Raw genomic sequence first — 22,368 nt, forward strand, 5'->3', positions numbered from 1 at the left:
TGATTTTCCCACGCGATGGGTCCTTCCCTCCGTCTGTTCGCCACATCGGCCCCCTTCCCCTCGCAGATTTCCTCTGTGCGAGGAGGGAATTCCTGGCCTCCATCTTCTCCATCACTGACCATGTTCTCCACGCCCACCCCCCCCCCACCCCCACCCACGGTTCATCTCCTCTGCGTCTCGTTAATTCCCAAGACCGCTTCCCGCTCTGTGCTTATTATCCAGGGCAGCTTGGGCCTGTTCTTGTTTATGGATGCCGTTTCCCTCGAATCTCCTTGGAAATCCTCTCCTGATCCCGAAGGCAGGGCGTCGTTTCCAAATAGTTTTAAGCAACGACCCTCACTCCATCTCAGGAGGAGGAGGCATCGGGGTCTATTCAGCTCATGAGCGGGGAGCCTGCAGGACGGGATCAGCAGTTAGGAAGACGGACGGGGCGGCGCCGGAGAAAGGCGGGCTGAGCGCGCTCGCTCACAATCAGAGCTGGTCAGTAACAACTCCGGGCGCAAAACCGTAGCCTGTGGAGTCATTTCTTCTTTGTTGGGAAGAAATCACTACTAAATCCACACGTTAATATGTAAATCCACAGCAGCCAGACCTTCACCTAACGGTAAATGGGGAGTGAAACGTATGCTCCCCTAACGGAATCATCCTCAGAGGAGTCTGTTAAGGCTCCCAAACGACGTCGCGTGCGGGAAATATTGCCCTCCCGTTGCCCGATTTCCCAGGTTTAGGAGAATTTTTCTTAACTCCTGTTTCAAGGAAGTCATCTGTCCTGCTGGCTCCACGCACTGCCCCCCACTCCTGCCACCCTCGCCTCCCACTCCCGCCCTTCTGGCTTCTCTATTGCTTAGTGACCCCGTGTCTGCTCACAGTTATACACCAAGACCCGGCCTGGCTTCAGCACTGTGGTGAGGTTCCTCTTGGATCTCTGTTCTTGGTCCTCGGGAAGGCGGGGTCCACAGCCCAGCATCCTCCCCGGGGGTGCGGGGCACATGTGGGGTTGCAGAGGGTCCTGTGCTTGGTTTGATGCAATGCTGCTGTCATTTAAAGATTCTTTGTGTATTTTGAGCAAAGGGGGGCCTGCCTTTTTTTTTTAGCATCAGGCCCCCCAGATGATGTGGGTGGTCCCGGCTGGGGGCAGGAAGAACGGAGACCCGCGTGTGGGGTGCTGGGGATTCAGAGGACTCCGACCTCGCCCTGCCCTCAAGGTCCTCGCCGTCCTTTGTGTGTGGGCGAAGGGGGGGATGAGGAGCCAGCAGCCCCGGGCTCCAGAGTCCAGCCCCCCTCTTCTGCTCCCACCCAGGCCTTTCCCCACAGCTGCCCGCCCATCCCCCGCGGTCCCAGCCAGGCTCGTGCTATAAATGTTGTTTCCCCGAGTGACAGGCCTGACATTCTGAGGTTGTGTTCTTCCTTCCTGCTCCTCCCCATCCCCAAATTACTGGCTCCTCCTTCAGGCTGCGGAGGAGACGGAACCTCCGCACGAGAAGGTCCCTTAGAGGTCAGAGCCTCCATCTCCACGTCCATCCGTCCGTCCGTCCATCCGTCCGGGTGGCCCTGCTTCCCTGCTGCGCTGCGGGACCTGCCTCACCGCGCCGCTTCCACACTGGGGCAGCGGGAGTGTTGGAAAGTGGATTTTCACTGAGCTCAACGCTGTCTTCCTGTAGCTCCCACCCAATGGAGCCATTCATTTGCGGATTCAAGGCAGAACCCGCATTTACTGACCCAGGCCTCATGCTGGGCATCGGGGAGAAGCCTGAGGCCGCTGAGACCTCATGGAGCTCACGGTTTAGAAAATGCATGGAACCTGGCCGGGCGGCTCGGCTGGCTGGCACCCTCCCCTGCACTGAAAGGTTGCCTGTTTCCCTCCAGGTCAGGGCACATCTCAGGGTTGCTGGCTCGATCCCCCGGTAGGGGGCATGCAGGAGGCAGCTGATCGATGTCTCGCTACCACATCGATGTTTCTCTCCCGCTCCTTCTCCCTTCCTTTCTCTAAAAATCAATAAAAAATCTTTTTAAAAAAGAAAACGGATGTAAAACAGGTAATAAAATTCTAAATAAGTTCTAAAGTGGGATCAATGCTGTCGCAAACGAGTAGAGAGACTCGTGAGGGCGTGGAGAAGGAGCCTGATTTAGGCAGGGGTGTCAGCACATCCTCCCCTCATGGGGTAGAGAGGCCTGGGGGTAAGCAAGCAGAGGACGGGGCCAGGGCCTCGCAGGTGGAGGGGACAACATTCAGAGGGCCAGGGGGACTGCTTGAGGAAGAGGAGGGAGAGCCGAAGCACAGGGTTAGAGCCCAGGGTCCCCAGGGGTAGGTGGGTGCTGAGGAATGAAGCCAGAGAGGGGGGCAGGGACCTGATCCCACAGGGGGGCCTGGAGCCTGCGGGCAGGGGCGTCCCTGGCAGACCCACGACTGTCCTTCAGAATTCGGAAGGCGGCTCCCTTCCTCCCCGAGTCTCCTGTTCTCCACGTGAAATGTCCCAGCACGTCCCCCCGTTCGTCACCGGACAGGGGAGCAGGCCTCACCACGGCAGTCTCGGTGCCTGGCGGGGAGCAGGACCCCGGCCTCCCAGTGATGACACGAGAATGGGCTGCCTTTGCCCCAGTGTCAGGTCGGACTGTGGGGACCTGCTGAGTGGCCCAGGTCTCTCCCACCCCGGAACCAACTAAATACAGTTGATGTTTTAAAAAGCCAAATATCAGACTTAGCATTTATTGCTATTACATTCATCTTACAATGATCACTAGGAGACCTGACTCATTACCTGCACTTCCTGCGCTGGCCAGCCCAGGACAGCAGGCCCTGGGGCACCTCTGCCGGTGTGTGACAAAGCCCTGGAAATCACGGAACAATAGTTAGCAGCGGAGCCCACCTCGCTGTCTTCTTTGAGCCACGCTTTCCTGTCTTTGTCCGTTAGGAGGCCATGAAATAGTCAATGACATTCTTGTTGAGCTTGAGATATTCTTTACCTGCATATCTCCTTTGCTGCATCCTGCTGCCAATTCTGCCGCCTCCCCTGACCGAGACCAGGAAATGGCCACTGCCAGCTGTGGGGAGGGGCCTGGGCACCTTCATAGTAGAAACTTCCCTAGGAATTCCACTGCCGCGTCTCTAGGGCGAGCCAGGACTGGAGGGCCGGCTGCGGGGACCGCTCCCGCGTGAGGCTGAGGCGGAGCCTTGCCCAGGGCACGGCTGGCACGGCCCCCCCTTAGAGGACTGAGGGGACAGGAGCTGCTCTGACTTTGAGAGCCTTTTACAGCTTCCGACTGCGACAGTGAAAGCACGGAATGGAGCAGCTGAGGGACATGTGCGAGCAGCCTGGGGAAGGGCGGCCCCCCACCCCCAATCCTCAAACACGTGCACAGCCTTGCACCCCGACTCAGTGCTCCTTAAAATTCAAGGAACAACAAACATACTGGGGCACATGTTAAAATATAGATTCCTGGGCCTCAACCCAGGGATCCAGACCCAGCAGACACGGCAGGGCCTGGGAACCGGCATGGCAGCCACACGCCCAGGTGGCCTGCGCAGGTGCTCCTGCTCGTGTGACCGTCCAGAGCCCTCCCTGGGAGCGCGAGGAGGAGAGGCGTGCGGAGGGCTCCTTTCCTGATCTGCATCCGGGATCTAAATTAATTTTCATGACAAGTAGATGTACTTTGTGAACAGAACGGTGGGACTCCTCATGAGATTTTCTATTATTAATCATCTCAGCACAAACAGCAGTGATGTCAGTCACTCCGCACCTGGCCGGGGGGTGGGAAGGAGAGGGCGGGTTGGGTTTTATCACACTCCCGAACCATCTTCTCCGCGCGCAGTTTCCCACCCTGCCTCTTCCAGGCCCCTGGGAAAGAAAACGTCAATAAGAATGATCCCCTGGCCCTGGGCTAGCGCTTTCAAAAAAGATCAGGCAGGCACGACCCCTCTGCGGTTGCTTGCTGAGAGTTCCTTTTGTCCAAAGTGCCCCATCAGTGGGACTTTAAAAAGCAAAGGGAATTGAATCCTCTCAGGCATCGTTCAGGGGTGTGATGGAAATCAGAGCGTCTGCTGATTGCCGTGCACTTACTGTGGACTGATGCTGTGCATTATCTGGTCTAATCTTTCAGCCGCCTCTGCGTGGGAGGGACTCTGGAAAGTTCCATTTCACAGAGGCACAGGGGCACGGAGTGACTTGCTCAAGGTCACGGGCTGGTAAGGGGCACAGCAGGAGTTGGATGCAGGAAGCTGGGCTCCATGGGCTGGACTCGAGTCCTGGTTCTGTGTAACTCACAGGCGGTGTAGGTGTCAGGGATGCGTTTGGCTGCAAGTAACTCTAACGTCCAGCCAACAGTGGCTCGAGCAAATTCTGGAGTGTTTTCTCTGATATCACATGAAGTTTTGAGGTCAGTGGTTACTGGTGATGTCCCTGGGGTGTTCTTGTGATTTTTTTTAGGTCTTTCTTCATGGTCACAAGGTGGCTGCTGAAGCTGTGGGCATCATGTCTGCATCGAAGGCAGGGAGACAGGGAGACAGGGACCTGCCAGCCGCACCTGTCCAGTTGGATCAGGAAAACGACGTTTTCTTTCCTAGATCTTTCCCCCATCCCAGCACACGTGGCCAGAACTGGATCTTGTGTCCATCCTTAGCTGCAAGGGAAGCTAGGGAAATAGGAAACACCATTGAATTTGGCTAAATCAACCAAGAATTGTTCTCTGGGGCCAGGCAAGATTAGAAGAAGAGAATGCACATGGGTGGGCAACTCTCAAAGTCTGCTACATCCCTCTCCCAGGGCCTTCATTTCTTTGTCTGTTTTAGACCAAAGCTGTGGCCCTACCATGTCTACAGGCTCTGGTCCGGACCTTCAGCACTCCGATGAAGCAGGGTGTATGATCTGTTGAGAAATCTAAAGTCTAATACCGACCGGTGCAAGCTCCACAGAGGGCTGTGTCTGCCAGCAGACCTGATTGTGGTTATGGCATCAGAGGGTCATCACCAGGGCTGTTTCCCGAAGCCGCTGCAGCCAGCCTCCCTTCTGGGCATTATCCGTGGGTCAGGGAACCATCCGTGTGCCAGCAGGCCCAGGCCCCCTTCAGGTCGTGGCACTGACTTTACAGACTTATGTATCCTGGGTTCTGCAGGTTTGTCTGCTCCAAGGACCGGGTGCTCCGAGGGCAGGGCCAAGCCTGAGGCCTCCTCCTGGAGTCCTCCCCCTGGCCAGCCTGGAGAAGGAGGCTCCATGACATGCTTGTTTCATATCTGTGTGTCCAGGCATCGCAGAGCTGGGGGGAGAGTGTCTGGGGCCATTGTCTTGAGCTGAACTGACCATTGGGTGGGTGTGGCCCTGGGAAGGTTCCAGTGGGAACCTTGGTGTAGATGATGTCTCATTTGAATATGGAGTTGAGTGGGAGAGAGAGTGGTGATCACTGCTCAGGTCCGTTTCTATGGAAACAGGATGCTAGATGCCATGAGGGAGGGGGGTTAGTCACCAGACATTCTCAGGCCACAAGTTGACGCGCCAGCCACCAGTGGCTCACGAATCAGCAGGGCTCTCTCAGTTATATGGGACGGGAATCCGCCAAACCGAAAGCCGCGGGGTCCCTCACTTCAGGGCCTGCTTGATCCAGAATCCTGGAATGCATCACCCGTCAGTGTGTCCTCCCATCCCACGACTGCTCATTCCTCTGTGCCCACCTCCATCTCTGGCAGCTTTCCTCTCGGTGGGAAGCGGCCGGGCAGCCGCGGGGTCCACAGCCCACTCCCTCAGGTTCAACGCAAAACCCTCTCTCCTTCCCCAGCCGCTCCCAGCGAGTGCGGACTTGACCCTGCTTGGCGTGGCTGGGCTGGTGTGGGTCACATGCTCATCTCTGAGCCAATCACCACAGCCTGGAGGCAGCACTTTGGCCAGACCTAGATCCAGCCCCACAGCAGCACTCGGTGGGTCGGAGGTCAGGCGTGTCCACTCCACGTGGCCTGGGAGTGGGGAGGGTCGGCTTGGCAAGTCCAGGGCTCTTAGCCTGAGAGCAGAGAAAGGACCTCCACCAGGCAGACACCATATCCTTTAGGACTCAGTGGTTCTCAACCTTCTGGCCCTTTAAATACAGTTCCTCATGTTGTGACCCAACCATGAAATTATTTTCGTTGCTACTTCATAACTGTCATGTTGCTACTGTTATGAATCGTAATGTAAATATCTGATATGCAGGATGGTCTTCGGCGGCACCTGTGAAAAGGTCATTCAACCGCCAAAGGGGTGGCGACCCACAGGTTGAGAACCGCTGCTTTAGGTGGTTTACCAGAACTCGTGTTTGCCAACTGGGCCGGGCGCTCTTACATCCTCACCATCCTCACCGTCCCGAGGATTTGGGGTTGGTAGTCCCATTTTGCAGAGAGGAATTGGAGGCTCAGAGAGGCGAGCAGCCTGCCCCAGGTCCCAGCGCCTGCGCGAGGCAGATCTCCCATGTGCTCGGTACAACTGCCCCGGAGCCCACACTGCCTCACAGCGTGAGGGTTGGGCTAGTTCAGAGGCCACAATATTCTACCAGATCTGCCCTGGGGACCTGGGCGGCCTCACCAGCCCTGAGCGAGGAGGTCCTGGGAGAGGGACATGTCTCCCAGGCTTTGGTAGACGGAGCTCAGAGGGTCTCTACCTTGTGGTGGTGCCAAGACTCTGACAAAATGAAGCTAAATTGTAAGGGAGGTAGACAGGAGGTATATTTGGGACAGGGTCTAAAAAATCATAGATTGCCATTTATCTGAAGTTCAAGCCTAACTGGTCAGCCCGTGTTTTGTCTGGCTCTGGAGCGTGGCCACCTGAGATGAGCCTTGCAGAGGGTCCAGGGTCTCCTGCCGCGCGGTCCCCGGAGCTGCCCTGGTTCCTGCCAGCTTGGGTTTTTTCTGTGCAGCCCTCCCTTCGGCTTTGTAACCCCGGATTCCCCCTTGACTCCGAACTTGACCTGAGTTGGTTTCAGCATCATTTTCTTTATCAGTCACGTGGGCTGAATAACCCCTGTTCTTCTGGTCTCTTAGGATTCCTGTGAGGATAGATGGGTGAAATTGATCCATCAATAAGTCCTGGCCAAAGTTAATGTTATTGCCCTCGGATTTTCACTCTCCATTATGTCCTCCCCCCCCCCCCTCCCCTTCTCCCTCCACTGAACACCTACTGAGCGCTAGGTATGGGGAGAGTGGTGTGGGCTGGTGGTCTAGTTACCAGCCTGAGTCAGCACAGAACTTCCTCCTGACAGATGATCCGCTGTTTCCAGCATCTCAGCTTCCTTCCCATGAGCTACATCTTAAACTACACTTTAAGAAAGGCCCCATGGGCCCCTTGAAAAGATTGAGGAAACACCCTATTTTTATCAGCAACACACAGAAATCATCTCCAGGGAGGGGTATTTCCTGGAAAGATGTTCAATCTCAGTCATTGATGTTTCTTGTTAGCTCCAAGCATTCCCCCCCGTCCCCCCGCCGATCCAGGCCTTCAAGTCATTTGTTTGACAAGCTGGCGTGGGGAGCCCTGGGCTGGATGCTAGGGACCCAGCAGGGACAGTGAGCTAGCCCTGGCTCTGCGGAACCGGGCGGTGACAGAGCAGGCCTCAGAGCCAGGGGTGCCCCAATAGAGGCACGGGGGGCACAGGCAGGAGAGCTCAGCTCTGCCCCGGGTGGGATCTGGAAACCTGGGAAGGGCAGTCCAGGTAGAGCTCTGTGAGTCAGCCAGGACTCTGGGTTGTGTAGGCTGGAAGCAGCATGGCACTCTCTGGGAGTTGGAGACGTTTGGGTGTCCCTTGGATGCAGGGCGAGTGGTGGGCAGTGCTGGGGTTGTGCCAGGGAGCTTCCAGAGGCCTTCTGCCTGGCTCTCTGGCAGGAGGTGGGTCCAGGGAAGGGCTGAGGCGGGCGTCCTGTGATTCGTGAGCAAACAGGACCCAAGGCAGTGGACGAGGCTGTGCCTTAAACTAGCTGACACTGTTTGGCTCTGACTTGTGCCAGGCTCGGTTCTAAGCGCTGAATCCATAAAGGAACACTTTCCTCCTCCCACACCCCCGTGAGGTCAGTTTGGTGACTCGTCCGAGGTCACGCGGTGCACTAGCAGCAGAGCTGGGATGGGAACCCAGGCTCTAACCACTGGGACACACTGCCCCATGCTGGCCCTATCCCGTGTGCTGCCATCTGTGCTGTGCTTACTGGCCATCTGGGGGGTGCTCAGGAGCCAGAAAAGGTCTGGCCTGATGGCTGATGAGGTGTGTGTGTGTGGGGGGTGTCCCACAGAGCCCCTGAACCCCCCACTCCCTGGCATGTGACCTGGAGCTTTCTGAGCCTCGCTTCCTCACCTCAGTGGCGCCTGGTCCCACCACGGGAAGCGGGGCGCAGAGCGAGTGCTCGGAGACCCTGTGAATCGGCCAGGACTCTGGGTTGCTGTGACAGAAGCCAGTGCACACGGGCCCCAAGTCCCAGAGGGAATGGACTGGCTCACAGGACGGGAAGCGCAGAGGGCGGGTGCGGGGTCCGGGTACAGCTGCAGGGAGTGGTCGGACCATATGGTCAGGATCCTGCCACTCTGCCGCTCTGGCCTCAGCCTTCCTTTGTGTTGGCAAAATTCTCAGGCCACCGCAGAGGCAAGATGGCCATTAGCGCCTCCGGGTTTCCAGGCGGTGGCTTAGCCAGGGAGGCGCCTCTTCCCTGCAGTGCTGGCTCAAGGGCTGGGTCTACCTGGGGTCACATGCCCATCCCAAGCCAGTCATGGTGGCCGGGGGATGGCGTCCGGGGTTGGCTCGCCTGGGTCTCTGGGCCTCTCCTGGGATCCAGGGGAACGGGGGTGGGGGTGGGGGGGGGGAAGGAGGCTCCTCAGCAGGACTAAGTGGGGCTCACAGTGCCCCAAGAGTGAATGTCCGCCCTGCAGCCCCACCCCAGCCTGGCTGCACCCGAGTCCCTCTCCCCGGATGACACCTGGGAACCGGGTGCAGCGACTCTCCTCCCCCTGGGGTGGTGTCAGGACAGAAGTGCTCGCTTTACAGCAAAATTACCTACCTAATTAGGCGCTCGGAGCTGGCAGGAGGGAGTGGGGGTTTTGTTGATTTTTTTTTAGACTTTTAGCACTGAAGCCGTGTGATAATGTAACTGTGCAATTAGGAATTAATTTCTCACTCCCGCAAGTGATGTCTTAACTTGGGGCCCGAGGGGAGCCAGCCCGGCGCTTCTTCACCCACAGTGGCCCCTCTTCACCTGCTCTTGTTGGGGTTGGGACTCTCCTACAGCTGTCACTCAGGGTGGGAGGAGAGGGGGGGGAGAGCACCGGTCACAGGTGTTACTCATGCTCCTAGGTTCCCCGAGTGCCTACTGTGTGTTGCGTGCCTACTGTGTGCAGCAGGGCTGGTGCGGGTGCTGTGTCTGAGGAGGAAAGGCGGCGTGGCCAGTAGTCAGCCAGTCCTGGGATAATCCTGCAGCCCCTGCCCTCACAGGGACCACAAGGTCTCTGGGGGGGGCGGGGGGGGGTCCCACTGGGATGGCACCGTCATTGCCCTCAGTGGTCACCTGCTGGTGAACAGCCCCTCACTGACTTTCCTCCTCCCCCTCCCTCACTGTGCTTCCTGGGATCCCCTCCCAGAGAAACTGCTGCCCCCAGTCCTTGGCTCAGGGCTGCTTTGGGGAACCCAGACTAGCAGGGTGTGGAAGGAGCCGGAGCAGAGATGGCGCATTCAGCCTGGGGTGCAGGGAGGGGCGCAAGGCTTTGTGGAGATGGAAGGATGAGAGAGGAGAAAGGGCATTGTGCAGAGGACAGGGGCAGAGAAGGGTGTGTGCGGGGAGCTCCTGGGCCTGGTGTGGTGCCTGGGAGGCCTGGGGTAGGAGCAGGGTTGGGGGAGGGGACCGAGGCCAGGGCCTGGGTCTTTGATCTGAGAGCAGTGGAGAGACATTGAAGGTTGAACTTGGGGAGTGACACAGCTAGATTTTAGTTTTAGGAGGTTTTCTCCTGCGGAAGGTGGGCTGTTGGGGAGGAGGCAGGAGGCAGGAGGCAGGAGGTTAGCCGAGAGGCTGCTGTGGTGTCAGGAGAGGGAGGGCTTCCGGACGCGGGCAGGGGTGGTGGAGCTGAGGGCAGACTGTCTGAATGGGTGCATGGAGTCGCCATCAGGGCGGTGTGCCTCCCGGGGCAGAGAGTGAAACCCACAGATCCTCCCTCCCAGCTGCATGTTCTCCCCCGCCCTCCCCATCCTGTCCAGCGGATCCTCCTCCTCTCAGAGAAGAACGAGAATTTCTGAGTTCTCACTGTGCACCGACTATGTGCCCTTTATCACTGAATGCGTTTGCACCTCATCTCGTTTCCCAGACCGGAAAGGCAACTGCGGCAAACACCCCCATGAGGTTCATGGAAGATGAAAGAGAGAATTAGGACCTGGGAGGAATGTGTAGGCTAATGGCGTCCCTGGATGAATCCATAAGATCTTCCTTCCATGCTGCTCAGAACTCAGTAACTCATCACATTTCCCTTTTTGACTTGACAGCCAGGAAGCTCAAACAGAGCTAAGATCTTGACACTAAATTTTCCAAGAGATTTTTCTTGGGAGCTTTTCAGTGGGGACCCCAAGGGCTGCAACTGAGGAGGTCCTGGGGCTTTTTGCAGGAGGCGTGTTCCCACAATGAAGATCCGGGGCATCAGGTCAGGGTGAAGGGAGGGTGCCTTCTTAAGTGGCCATGGACCTGGGCTCTGTGAGGAGGGATGGGGAGTCAGACCAGGCAGCATCGTCCTGAGGGCTCCCGCAGCCGTGCCCTGGCGGTGGTGGCCGTGGTCTGCCCTGGTCCTGGGGCGCATGAAGAGGGTGGAGGTGGGATCTAGGTGGTGCGGGAGCTCACACAGGCTAACGCGGGGCGAGAATGCGAGCAGGGCCTGGCAAGCAGCAGGCCTTCAAAGCCATTTGCTTTTTCTGGCTCACCATCCTCGGTGAAGCATCTATTTATTTTTACTGCGAGACTTTATGGGGACGGGAACCGATCCTGGTCTGGCACCTGCTGGACCTCACCAGGTGAGCCTGGGGCTCCTGGAACATAGAGCCAGGTGGGTTCAGCCTGGCACAGCTGGGAACCCCCACCTCCAGCCACCCAGGGAGGCATCACAGCCTGGGGGGGCCCAGCTCTCCCAGGGCCTGGTGCTGCCCCCTTGGCAGGAGGGAGAGAGCCTGGGCAGGAGGCAGCGGGCTGCATTCCTGGGGGGGCGGGTGTGTGTGCGGGGGGAAGGGCTGGCAGGAGCTGAGCCTGCGATGGGGTGATGGGGTGGCTCTCCTAGGCCTGATGTGTGTGTGTGTGTGTGTGTGTGTGTGTGTGCGCGCACATCAGTGTAAGAGCGCCTGTTTGTGTGCCCATGTGTGCCACCCCCGCAGCGCCTTCATCACACATATCTCCTTGGCTGCCTGGAGAGCTCTTTCTACAAAATATGAAAACGACAGCTTGGCTCACCCACGCGCGGAATCCTCATACAGCTCCACCCTCTCGATGCCCCTCTCAGATCATCCTCTGCCCTCATTCACGGCCCCCCTCCCCCTCAACCCTCCCCCTCTCCGCAGGGCGGCTGCCCCTGGCACCCCTCCCTCCCTGCCTCCCTTCTCCTCTGACCCCCCAGGTGTCTGTCTCTAGTTCTAGGCATCTGTCACCTTTTTTTGGGTCACGTCCCCTCATCGGAATTGGGGCTCTGGAAGGAGTGTGTGTGTGAATGAGGGTGTGTAAGGGGTGAGTGTGTGTGCACCAATGGTTGTGTGCAGGTGTGTGATTGTGTGTGTATAAGGGGGAGACAGAAAGAGGGAGGGAGGGAGGGAGGGAGGGAGGGAGAGAGAGAGAGAGAGAGAGAGAGCTGAGCCAGAGCCTGTGCCCTAGAAAGCTGGGGGATGGATGAGGCATTTCAGGCAAAGGAAGCTTTCACTCAATTACTCTTCAAGCAGCAGGAGGGGGTGGAGGCTTTACAACAATCGGACAGGTTTGCATGGTGCGTGGAAAAAGCCTTCATTTCCTGCTGATGACGGTGGCGGCAGGTGGAGCCGGCCTCCGTGGGGGGTGGGGGTTTGGGGAAAAGGTTTGGTGAGTGGGGCTGGGTCAGGCTGTGGCTGCAGGTGCTGGGTCAGTGGGGTGGGGGGGGGGGGCAGGTAGGATCTGGTGGAAGGGTAGGGAACCACAGAGGGGAACCCAGGTCTGCTGCCTGTGGAGGTCTGATGCCGTGGAGCTGCAGGGGGAGGGTGGACCTGTTTGGGGGGCCCCCAGGAAGAAAACCAGGGCCATGGTGAGGGCCCCGGTTTGAGTCTCTCCCCTGCCGAGTGGGTACTGCTGAGGGGAGGGCCAGGTCTGAGTCATTCTTGGCCTTACTTTCCCCTTCGCTGCCTGGCTCAGTGTGGACGTCAGGGCATCTGCACGGGACCTTAAGCACAAAGGTTTCAGTGGACAGAGATGAGGACCGTGACGTCCAGCTGCCATCTGGGCCGGCCCAGGGACCTCCGCTGCTCAGTCCTCCCTCTGAGGAATGGGGCTGACCCTCCCTGGGCCAGAGGCTGCTCCGAGGCGGGGCAGGAGCCACCGGCCCACTGCCGGCCCACAGTGGGGACCCAGGCCTCAGCCCCTGCATTCCTCTGTCCCCAGCAACAACTCCTGATCCTCAGGGCAGCCTGGGAGGGTGGTGTCAGCAGCCCCACCCCCTCTCAGAGGAGGAGACAGCTCGGGGCCACACAGTGGACTGGGCACCGCCTGGATTCTGACCTCCTTTTCCCACTTACCTTCCCAGGCAGGTGTGGGCACACATGGGTGGGTGTGGGTGGCCAGGGGTCTCTGTGGTCTGGCCCGTGGCCCTGCCTGGCCCTCCTGCACCGCCCTCATCTTCCCTCTCCCCACAGGATGGTGGAGTACTCGCTGGACCTTCAGAACATCAACCTGTCGGCCATCCGCACCGTGCGTGTCCTGAGGCCCCTCAAAGCCATCAACCGAGTGCCCAGTGAGTTGGCGCCCCTGCCCCACCCTTGGCCCCTAGAGACCCCATTCACCCTTTCAGGGCCAGGCTAGTGCTGGGGAGGGGACCCCCAGAGACCGGACAGGTGTCGGTCCTGCTCCCACAGGGCTCACGGGCCAGTATTGGGCCTGAAGCTTGCAGGGCGCTGGGGAGCCTGGCTTTCAGGAGCGAGGTTCCTGGGGGAGGTGGCGGCCACAGCGCCCCAGGTGTGGAACAGAGCTGCGTAGTGTGAGGGAGGACCTTGTGCAACTTTTCACCGAGGAGGGTCCCAGGCTCCCTCACTTGTGCTAAGTGACTTTGAACTTGAGCTTTATCACCCACCCACATGTGAAGGGTGTGCACATGTGGGGTGTGTGTGCACACGTGAGGGGTGTGTGCACATGTGGGTGCATGTATAGATGTGAGGCTGTGCACACATGTGTGTGCACATATGAGGGGTATATGCACACGTGAGGGGTATGCACATGTGAATGGGTGTGCACACGTGTGTGCACATGCGGCTGTGTGCACACATGTAAAGGTATGTGTGTACATGTGAGGGGTATATACATGTGAAGGTGTGTGCGTGTGTGCGGGGTGTGCAAATGTGAGTGTGCACATGTGAGGAATGTGCACACAGGGGTGTGTGCACATGTGACATGAACACACATGGGGCACGTGGGCACGTGTGTCTCCCTCCCTCCCTCCCCCACTGTGTGGGAGCTCATTGGATGGCTTCTGGCTGTGGAGGTCACTTTCTTTCTTTTTTTAAAAAAATATATATTAATTTAGAGAGGAAGGGAGAAGGAGAGAGAGATAGAAACATCAGTGATGAGAGAGAATCATTGATGGGCTGCCTCCTGCACGCCTCCTACTGGGGAATCAAGCCCACAATCTGGTCACGTGCCCTCGGCCAGAATCAAACCTGGGACCCTTCAGTCCGCAGGCCGACTCTCTATCCACTGAGCCAAACCAGCTGGGGCGGGAGGTCACATTCAAGTCCCTCCCGCCAGCCTGCCTGGTTCTCCAGCGAACCTGGAGGCTCCTATTTTGGAGGCTGCAGCGACCAGGCCTGCAGAGAGCTGGGGTCCTTCCTCAGGACCCCCCCCCCCCCCCAATAGGGGCCCTGGAGGCTCAGGGTGGGGAGTTGGGAGTGGCTGTGTCCGCCCTGAGCTGGCTCCGTCTCTCAGCCGATTCACAAATGAATCTTCTCTCAGAACTGGCGAGGCGCGTGTCGGGAGCCCAAACACTCTGGGACCCGCAATACAACCGATGCACTCCCTCCCCCGACCAGAAGCCTCCCCTGCTCCCCTGGAAAGGGGACGTGAGGTAAAGGCATATTCTGGAGTAACTTAATTGACAGGAGCCTCAGGCGGTTGGAGCAGGCCCACTGATCCAGCTCCCCGTTTGCAGGAGGGGCAGCTGTGTGCCCAGGCGCATGCCCTCTGCCCGAGTCACCAGGGGATGCGTGAGGGGGACACAGGCTCCCCGAAGTGCCTCTGAAGGTCGCCTCCTTAGAGCGGCTTTCACCCTGAGACTCATCTTCTCAACAGCAGCCGTAGCTTTGACGTCCGCCACTAGATGGCAGGCTGGAGAGCTGGGACAGGGCAAAGTCAAATGACAGGTTATTAGTTACACAGCTGTGGAGAGCGGGGTGGCTGCCTGCCGTTTAAAAAGTAGTTTAAGAACAAGACCCACCCGGGAGACTCAGTGGGGTTGTCAGGAGCGCAAGCCCTGGTTTTCAGCCCTGCCAGGAGCATGCTGTGTGACCTGGGGAGCCCCTGAGTGTCCCTGGGCCTCAGTTTCCCCCCTTGCACAAAGCAGGGGGCTGGGTTCGACTAGATGCGTGGTTTTAAACGTTGTGCAGGTTGGGTCGGGGACCTGGAAGTCATGGTGCTCTTTATGAAACCCAGCAAAGGGTGTCCCTCCAGCCCACCCTTGCAGGTCTCTGTCCCGGCCACTCAACCATTGATGGGTAAAGGAAAGGAGACAGGACGGAGAAAAGGAAATACTGGACTTTGCCTCAAGAGGCTGGGCTCTGGTTCCTTGCTGTGTGACCTTTCATACGTCACTGGCTCTTTCTGGGCCTTGGCACGATGGGGCTGGATTATCTCTACAAGCGGGGCCCCTCTGCCCGGCCGGTGTGGCTCAGTGGTTGAGCGTTCACCTATGAACCAGGAGGTCACGGTTTGATTCCTGGTCAGGGCACATGCCCCAGTTGTGGGCTCGATCCCCAGTGTGGGGTGTGCAGGAGGCAGCCAATCAATGATTCTCTCTCATCTTTGATGTTTCTATCTTTCTCTCCCTCTCCCTTCCTCTCTGAAATAAAAAAATATATATTAAAAAAATAAATAAAAGTGCCCCCCCTGGCACCCGTGACTCCTGCCTTGCCTGGCCTACACACCCCTTAAGCCTGTGCAGTGCCTTCCAAAGCCTCCTGGCCCAGCCATTTAAATATGAAAGGTTGTTTTTTTCTCCCGTGAGAAAGTAGGGCAGTCACTGCGAAGGCCTGAGCCAGCGGAGTCTGAGCTGCTGGCCCCATGTACACCTGGCCACAGCACCCCCGGCCCAGGCTGTGGTGGCGGTGGGTACGGAGGCCTGGGGAGCTCAGGGGCAGCTGGGGGAGATGCTGAGCCTGGCCTGGGCCACTGCCCACCCCCAAGGTCCCCGTCCAGCCACAATCCCTGGATCAGCAACAGCTCATCTCCATGCAGAGGCCCCTGGGCTGGGCCTGGGGTGGGCGGTGCAGAGGTGGAGAGAGAGCTCCCAGGGCAGGCCCATGGGCAGGGCAGCAGAGCTGATGAGCTGGGGGGGGGGGGGCGGCGGACGGGGTTGGGGGGAGGGGGGAGGCCGCTGTCCCGCCCCAGCTGCAGGCCCAGGAACTGGAGGTTTGCTCTGCATTGTCAGTCCCTCCACTGGCTGCAAGCAAGCCATGCTCCTCTCCGGGCCTCCATTTCTCCACGATAAAATGGGGTTAGTAATAAATTTCCATGTGGTTTTGAAAGGGTGCAATGCCGTAATGCGTGTAAAGAGCTTAGCGGGGAGCCTTGCGCGCCGTCAGTGGTGAGTCGGTGCTGTTGTTATGAAGAGGGGCTGGGAGCATTGAGGGTGGAGGCGGCAGACAGACTCCGGACAGGACGCCTTTGTGGACCCGGGTTTTGGAAGACGCTCACCAAGCGCAAGAGGGTTAAGCGGGTGTTCCTGGCAGACACCCCCACAGCAAAGGCAGAGGAGGAGCCGGCCTGGGAGTCGTGTGGCCCTGGCAGAGGGACTGCAGGTGGGCCGGGCAGGAGTGACCTTCCGAATCTTCCAGAAAAGCTCTGCGAATGCTAAATGGCTGCAATGTGTCGGGTGCTTACAGCAAACCGCCAGGGTGCTTTACATGGTGAGGTTATTTCATCTCCACCACAGCCCTAGGGTCCTGGCCCCCTTACCGATGGGGAAACGGAGGCCGCAGCTGGCCCGGAGCAGAGCCAGGGCTGGAGCCTGTGCTTGCACAACCCCAGCGTGTTGTTCCTTTTCATGACCCCCCTCTCTCCTTTTAGCGTGTAGGCACCCCAGCTCCTCTCCGCAGGCAGACGTGTGGGCCCGTGGGACACGTGTTCTAATGGAGGCAGCGGGGGCCCCGGGGAAGGGCCCCAGGTACTTTGGGTGGGGGAGGGCGTTTGAAGAATGAGTAGATCTTTGTACCACGGTGGCTGTGGGCACCTTCAGTGGGACATGGGCCGGACCCACACCCTAGGGCCGTGGTCGGCAAACTGCGGCTCGCGAGCCACCTGCGGCTCTTTGGCCCCTTGAGTGTGGCTCTTCCACAAAATACCGACTTCTGCACATGGGCCACGAAGTTTCAATTGCACTGTATGTGCGTGCCCGCACATGGTATTTTGTGATATTTTGTGGAAGAGCCACACTCAAGGGGCCAAAGAGCCGCATGTGGCTCATGAGCCGCAGTTTGTCGACCACGGCCCTAGGACATGAGTGTGATAACCTTGGGAAGGAGCCCAAGACCTCTCTGGGATGGAGGGTGCAAGGGTGCACACTCCTTGCCTGGGGTGTGGGCTCTGAGGCCCCTCATCAGCTCACTGTCGCCCCCCGCTGGGCCGGGACAGCAGCTGTGCCCTCCGGCTGGGTCGTATGCTGCCTGGCCTGACCTCCTGGGCACCCACCATTAGTTGGCGTTGGCAGTGGCAGGAGCAGCATTCGGCCTTTCCTGGTCACTCAGCACCCTCCACCCTCACCTGGTTAGACCAGAGGGAGAGGGGAGCCCCGTGGTCAGGCTGCAGCCTTGGCCCCCTTGCCCTCGGCCTGACTGCCCCCCTCTTGGCTGTGGGCTGTGCCCCCGGCTGAGGCTGTTGCGAGTCCTGCTGTTTCTGCATGAGCAGACCTGGCAGAGCGGCCGCGCTGATCTGGGCTGGCAGCTCCTGTCTGCGGAGAGCATCGGGACCTCCAGGGGCGGTGCCAGTCAGGAAGCACATCCGCCATCTCCTCCCAGGTCCCATCTGCAACCAAAGGGCCCCCGGCCTGACTGCTGCCCAGCTTCCCTTAGAACAGAGGGTCCTGTCTAGGGGTCCCGGGTGATAAGGGGTGAAGTGGTTGAGCGGCTCCAGCAGTTTGCCCATCTGTCATCCGTCTCCTTCCAGCTCCTGACTTTAAATGCCATCCAGCCCGGCTGGTGTGGCTCAGCGGCTGAGTGTTGACCTATGAACCAGGAGGTCACGGTTCAATTTCCGGTCAGAGCACATGCCCAGGTTGCAGGCTCGATCGCCAGTGGGGGGCATGCAGGAGGCAGCCAATCAATGATTCTCTCTCATCACTGATGTTTCTATTCCTTTCTCCCTCTCCCTTCCTCTATGAAATCAATAAAACATATTTAAAAGTAAAATAAATGCCATCTAGAGAATGTCTCTACCCTGGTGCCACCCACAGGACACGCCATACTCTCTCCCTGCCTGCAGATTGCCCCCCGTCAAGGCCCACCTGGCTCCTAGGCTAGGCAAAGGCCAGACACTAGGAGAGCAGAACCGAGTAAGCTCCAGGAGGGCTTCATGGCTAACTGGGGGTGGGAATCCGAGAAGACTGCCTGGAGGAGGAGGACTTGGCAAGGGGAAGATGTGGAGGGAGAGGAATGGTCTGAAGCAGATGGTGGCAGGTCTTGAAGGCAGCCTCTGTGTTTCTGTCTATTTCTCTTTCTCTCCATTTCTGTCCTCGGTCTCCATGTTTCTCTGTCTCTTCACTTTCTCTTTATCTGTCTTTTTGTTTCTCTCTCCTCTCTCTGCTTCCATCTCCTGTGCCCAGTGCCTTGGCTAATTCCTTGACTGTGGGCATAAAAAGAGGATTAGCTAGGGTCTCACGAGTCCTCCTGGAGTCCCTAATTCCATGGCTCACTGTCCCTCGCACGGAAATGATGGATTTGTTCTCAGTTCCTAATTAGCTAATTATGCCTTGGCTCCATGGCCCTGGGACTCCCGGGGCCCCAGGGAAGACAGTGAGCTGGGGCCCAGCTCAGTAGAGGGAGGTGGGAGGGAGGAGGGATCAGCTGCCATTCAGGGAAGTCAGTCGGGCAGGTTTTCAGGAGCCTTTCAGAATTTTAATATCCTGGAGAACAAGGGAAATGCAATTAATTGAGCAAAAAGGCTGGGCCCGGGGGAGCAGCCAGGCAGGGATTGTCCTGCGCTGCTTCCTAGACCAGCGGTTCTCAACCTGTGGGTCGCGACCCCTTTGGGGGTCAAACGACCCTTTCACAGGGGTCGTCGCCTAAGACCATCGGAAAACACATATATAATTACATATTGTTTTTGTGATTAATCACTATGCTTTAATTATGTTCAATCTGTAACAATGAAAATACATCCTGCATATCAGATATTTACATGACGATTCATAACAGTAGCAAAATCACAGTTATGAAGTAGCAACGAAAATAATTTTATGGTTGGGGGTCACCACAGCATGAGGAGCTGTATTAAAGGGTCGCGGCATTAGGAAGGTTGAGAACCGCTGTCCTAGAGGCTTTTCTGATCCGGCCCCTTCTCGCAAGCCGCTGCGCTCGCCTCCGGCCTCGTCCTGGCCTCCAGGATTGCCCCTTCTTGTTTAACCCCAGACCCATCTGGGCTCGGTCTGCTTAGAAATCTGCCGACCGGCCTCCCCAACCAGTCACCCGGCGCAGAGCCCCACACTCCTTAGACCCCCAAGCACAACCTGTGTGCGCTGAATGGTCACGCCTTTGCCCCAAGCTCCCGCCAGGTGAGGGCCCAGCGCACGTCTGCCCCTCCGGGAATGCGCCCAGAGCTGCCCACTCCCTGGCCATGGTCCTTTCACCCCAACACTGTGGCCCCCTGGCCCCCTGCTGCTAGACTGCAAGTTCTGAGGGGGTGAAATGGGACTTGTTCATCCTTGGACCGCCATGTGGCCAGCACGGCGCCGGCACGCAGCGCTATCGGTGTCTGATGGGTGAATGGTGGCGGGCACCAGCCAGGCTGTGATGGCTCCCGTGACATTCAGACGGGTTGTAGGGCGCGTCTTCTGTTTTGTTGCTTCCCTCCTCCCAACACCCCCTGGCTTCCCTTTGGGGGCGTGGATGCAGGGAGTTGGGGTATTGGGTCTTTCCTGAGAGGAGGTTGACCGAATTTTGTGGGGAGGGAGCATGGGGCTAGGTATTTTTTTCTTTTTAACTTCCAAGCTCTTTTTAAAAAAAAATATATTTTATTGTTTTTTTACAGAGAGGAAGGGAGAGGGATAGAGAGTTAGAAACATCGATGAGAGAGAAACATCCATCAGCTGCCTCCTGCACACCCCCTACTGGGGATGTGCCCACAGCCAAGGTACATGCCCTTGACCGGAATCGAACCTGGGACCCTTGAGTCCGCAGGCCGACGCTCTATCCACTGAGCCAAACTGGTTAGGGTGGGGCTAGGTATTAATTATTGATTGGAAAGCACTCCACATAGAGTTCATGATGCAAATCCCAAACAATTACCCGTGTGAATAACCACCACAGCATCACCCCTGGAATAGGCAAAACTCTGGGCAGGGCCACTGTTCTCCTGATCACCATCTCTCCCTCCTTTCCTCTCCAATCTTCCACTCTCCCCGTGACTTCCACTTCACGCATTCACAAGCAGTCGTTCCACAGATGTTGGCTGAGCCTCTGTTCTGGGCCAGGACCTGCTGGACTCTGGGAGCTCCGAGGTGACTCAGACACAGGCCCTGTCCCCGAGAGCTTTCTGGGAAGGTACCCTAGCGCTGGAAGAAGACTAGATGTTGATGGGCACTTCATGGTTGTGGGGCATGTAACCTGCACACGTACATGGCAGCCCCGGCCAGGTCAGAGGGGCTGGGATTGCCCCGGGCAGGAGAGAGAGGGATAAAGTCTACTTGGGATGGAATGAGAAGCGCTATGGGAAGGCTTCTCAGAGAGAAAGTAGAGCTTCACCTGGTCTGTGGTGGCCAAACAGAGGTTTTCCAGGCAAAGGAGAGACGGAAGAAAGAGAGAGAAAACGTGAGTGAAAGCTTGGAGGTGTGAAACCCATGGTATGTTTAGGGAACTTCAAATAATTTGGTATTGCATAGGGGTGCAAACTGGTGAGAGAGAGAGAGAGAGAGAAAGAGAGAGGGAGAAAGATGAATCTAGAGAGGTAGGCAGTTTTGGATCTCACAGGATCTTGGGTGTGTGTGTGTACAATCAAGGCTGACACCAACTTTTGACTCTCTTTGGGGCCACAGACACTTGTGTGTGAACCTTCTCCTGGAAAAATTCATGGCATTACACCTTCATCCTTTACAGCAATTTCATAAGGCTCATGAACCACCTCCCAGGCTCCCCGCCCCCCCCCCCCCCCCCCCAGCTTCCATGGGTGAGGGGAGCCCGAGATTGTCATGCATGGTGGTGACATGTCCAGATTTGAGTTCTAGAGAGTGGCTGTTGTCAGGAGTCGCCCCCTCTCTGTCCCGGGCTCAGTTTTCCTTGGGCTGGCTTCCACCCCAGGCAGGCACCACCCTCCGGAGGCAAGATGGCCTTAGCAGTTCAAGGCCCAACTCCTGTTCTGCAGAAAGAGAGCATTTTCCTCCAGCAGAAGTCTCAGGGCTGACGCTCATTGGTTCTGGCTGGGGTCACATGCCCATCCTGGACCAGGCCCTGGGGCTGGGGGAACAGAAAATGCTGATTGGCCAGCCTAGGCCATGTGACCTCTCTAGGGAGAGCAGGTCAATTTCACAGGTAGGGGGTGGCCTGGGGGGTGAGGGAGATGAGCCTGTGGAGAGAGAAAAGGCATGGCGGGTATGGATGGGTCAGCCCAGGCAGGCGGGGGCAGAAGGGAAGAATGGGGAGACAGATGTGAAGAGTGAGTGTGTGGGGTGGGGCTGGAAGCTGCTGTGTTCTGTTCTCCATTTTCACTGGGGGCGGGGGCGGGGCAGGCGTGGGAGCCCCAGGGTTTGCTGAAAGTTGGTGTGGCCCTTTGCAGGGCGCTTGTGTCTTCTTGGGCCCCTTTGCTGAGAGTCCTTATCCTCCGAGAGGGAAAGGGTTGGTTCAAGGCCCCACAGGCCAGCAGGGCAGGGCCTGAACCAGGCTCTCTCTAAATCACAGGCTTTCTCTCCCCACCTGTTGGGTTTCAGGATGTCAGCCCCTCCAGGGTGTGACTGACTGCCTTCCCCATGCCTGCCTGACACCCGCCTCAGGTCACCTGGTCGCCCTCCCCGGGGACTCCTGTCTCCAGTCCCATTTCCCCATTTTCTTCTCTTTTTGCTGCTGGCTCATTGCAGCTATTTCTCAGGACATCAGGCCAGATCTGAGTCCCTCGCTGGCCATGTCTCTTCTGTAGGTGGCTCTGCCTGGTTCCATCATACAGTGGGCTGGGTCAGCAGGGTGGTTCTGGTTGGTACTGGTGTGTCCTGGCCTGCGCGGGGACCGCTGACTGCCCTGGAGATGAAGGGCATTCGGGCCACACTCATTAGGCACCTGCTGTGCCCATCCAGCCAGCTTTGGTCCCAGGCCCTGGATACTGGAAGGAGTGCGAGGCCTGGTGTCCGGACACCTGGTTTAAACCCACACGCTGCCATTTCCTAGCTGTGGGACCTGGGCAGGGAGCTTCAGTTCTGTGAACATCTAGGTGCCTCTTCTATAAAATAGGAGTAAATAACCACCCTCACAGGGTTGCCATGAAGACTGAAAGAGGCCATATTTGTGCATTACCCAGAAGAGTGCTTGGCACATAAAGGGTGCTTCACAAATGCCTGCTTATTCACCCACAATTTAGAGGAAGTGCAGTGGGGCCCGGAGCCATTTCCATGGCCCCTGGGTGGAGGGGCAGGTACCAAGGAGAGGGTCTGGGCCACGTGGCTCCACCTCTCCCCCCACTCCCCTCTCTCTGTTCCTCTCGCCCTGCTCTCCCGGCTCCTCTTCGGGCCTTCTGCTCCCTGCCTGACCACCCCCACCCTCCCCTCCCCTGCA

At 57.9% G+C, this 22,368-nt stretch overlaps 1 protein-coding gene across 1 annotated transcript in view; it reads left to right on the top strand.

Annotated features, from left to right (window-relative positions):
- CACNA1I (calcium voltage-gated channel subunit alpha1 I) overlaps positions 1-22,368 on the top strand; it is an 85,666-nt gene that overhangs the window by 20,044 nt on the left and 43,254 nt on the right. The window contains exon 4 of the mRNA XM_036301364.1: positions 12,832-12,929. Coding sequence (XP_036157257.1) covers positions 12,832-12,929 — 98 coding nt within the window. The remainder of the gene's footprint in view (positions 1-12,831; positions 12,930-22,368) is intronic.

The sequence above is a fragment of the Myotis myotis genome, unplaced genomic scaffold (assembly GCF_014108235.1).
Source record: "Myotis myotis isolate mMyoMyo1 unplaced genomic scaffold, mMyoMyo1.p scaffold_m19_p_3, whole genome shotgun sequence".
Taxonomy (NCBI): domain Eukaryota; kingdom Metazoa; phylum Chordata; class Mammalia; order Chiroptera; family Vespertilionidae; genus Myotis; species Myotis myotis.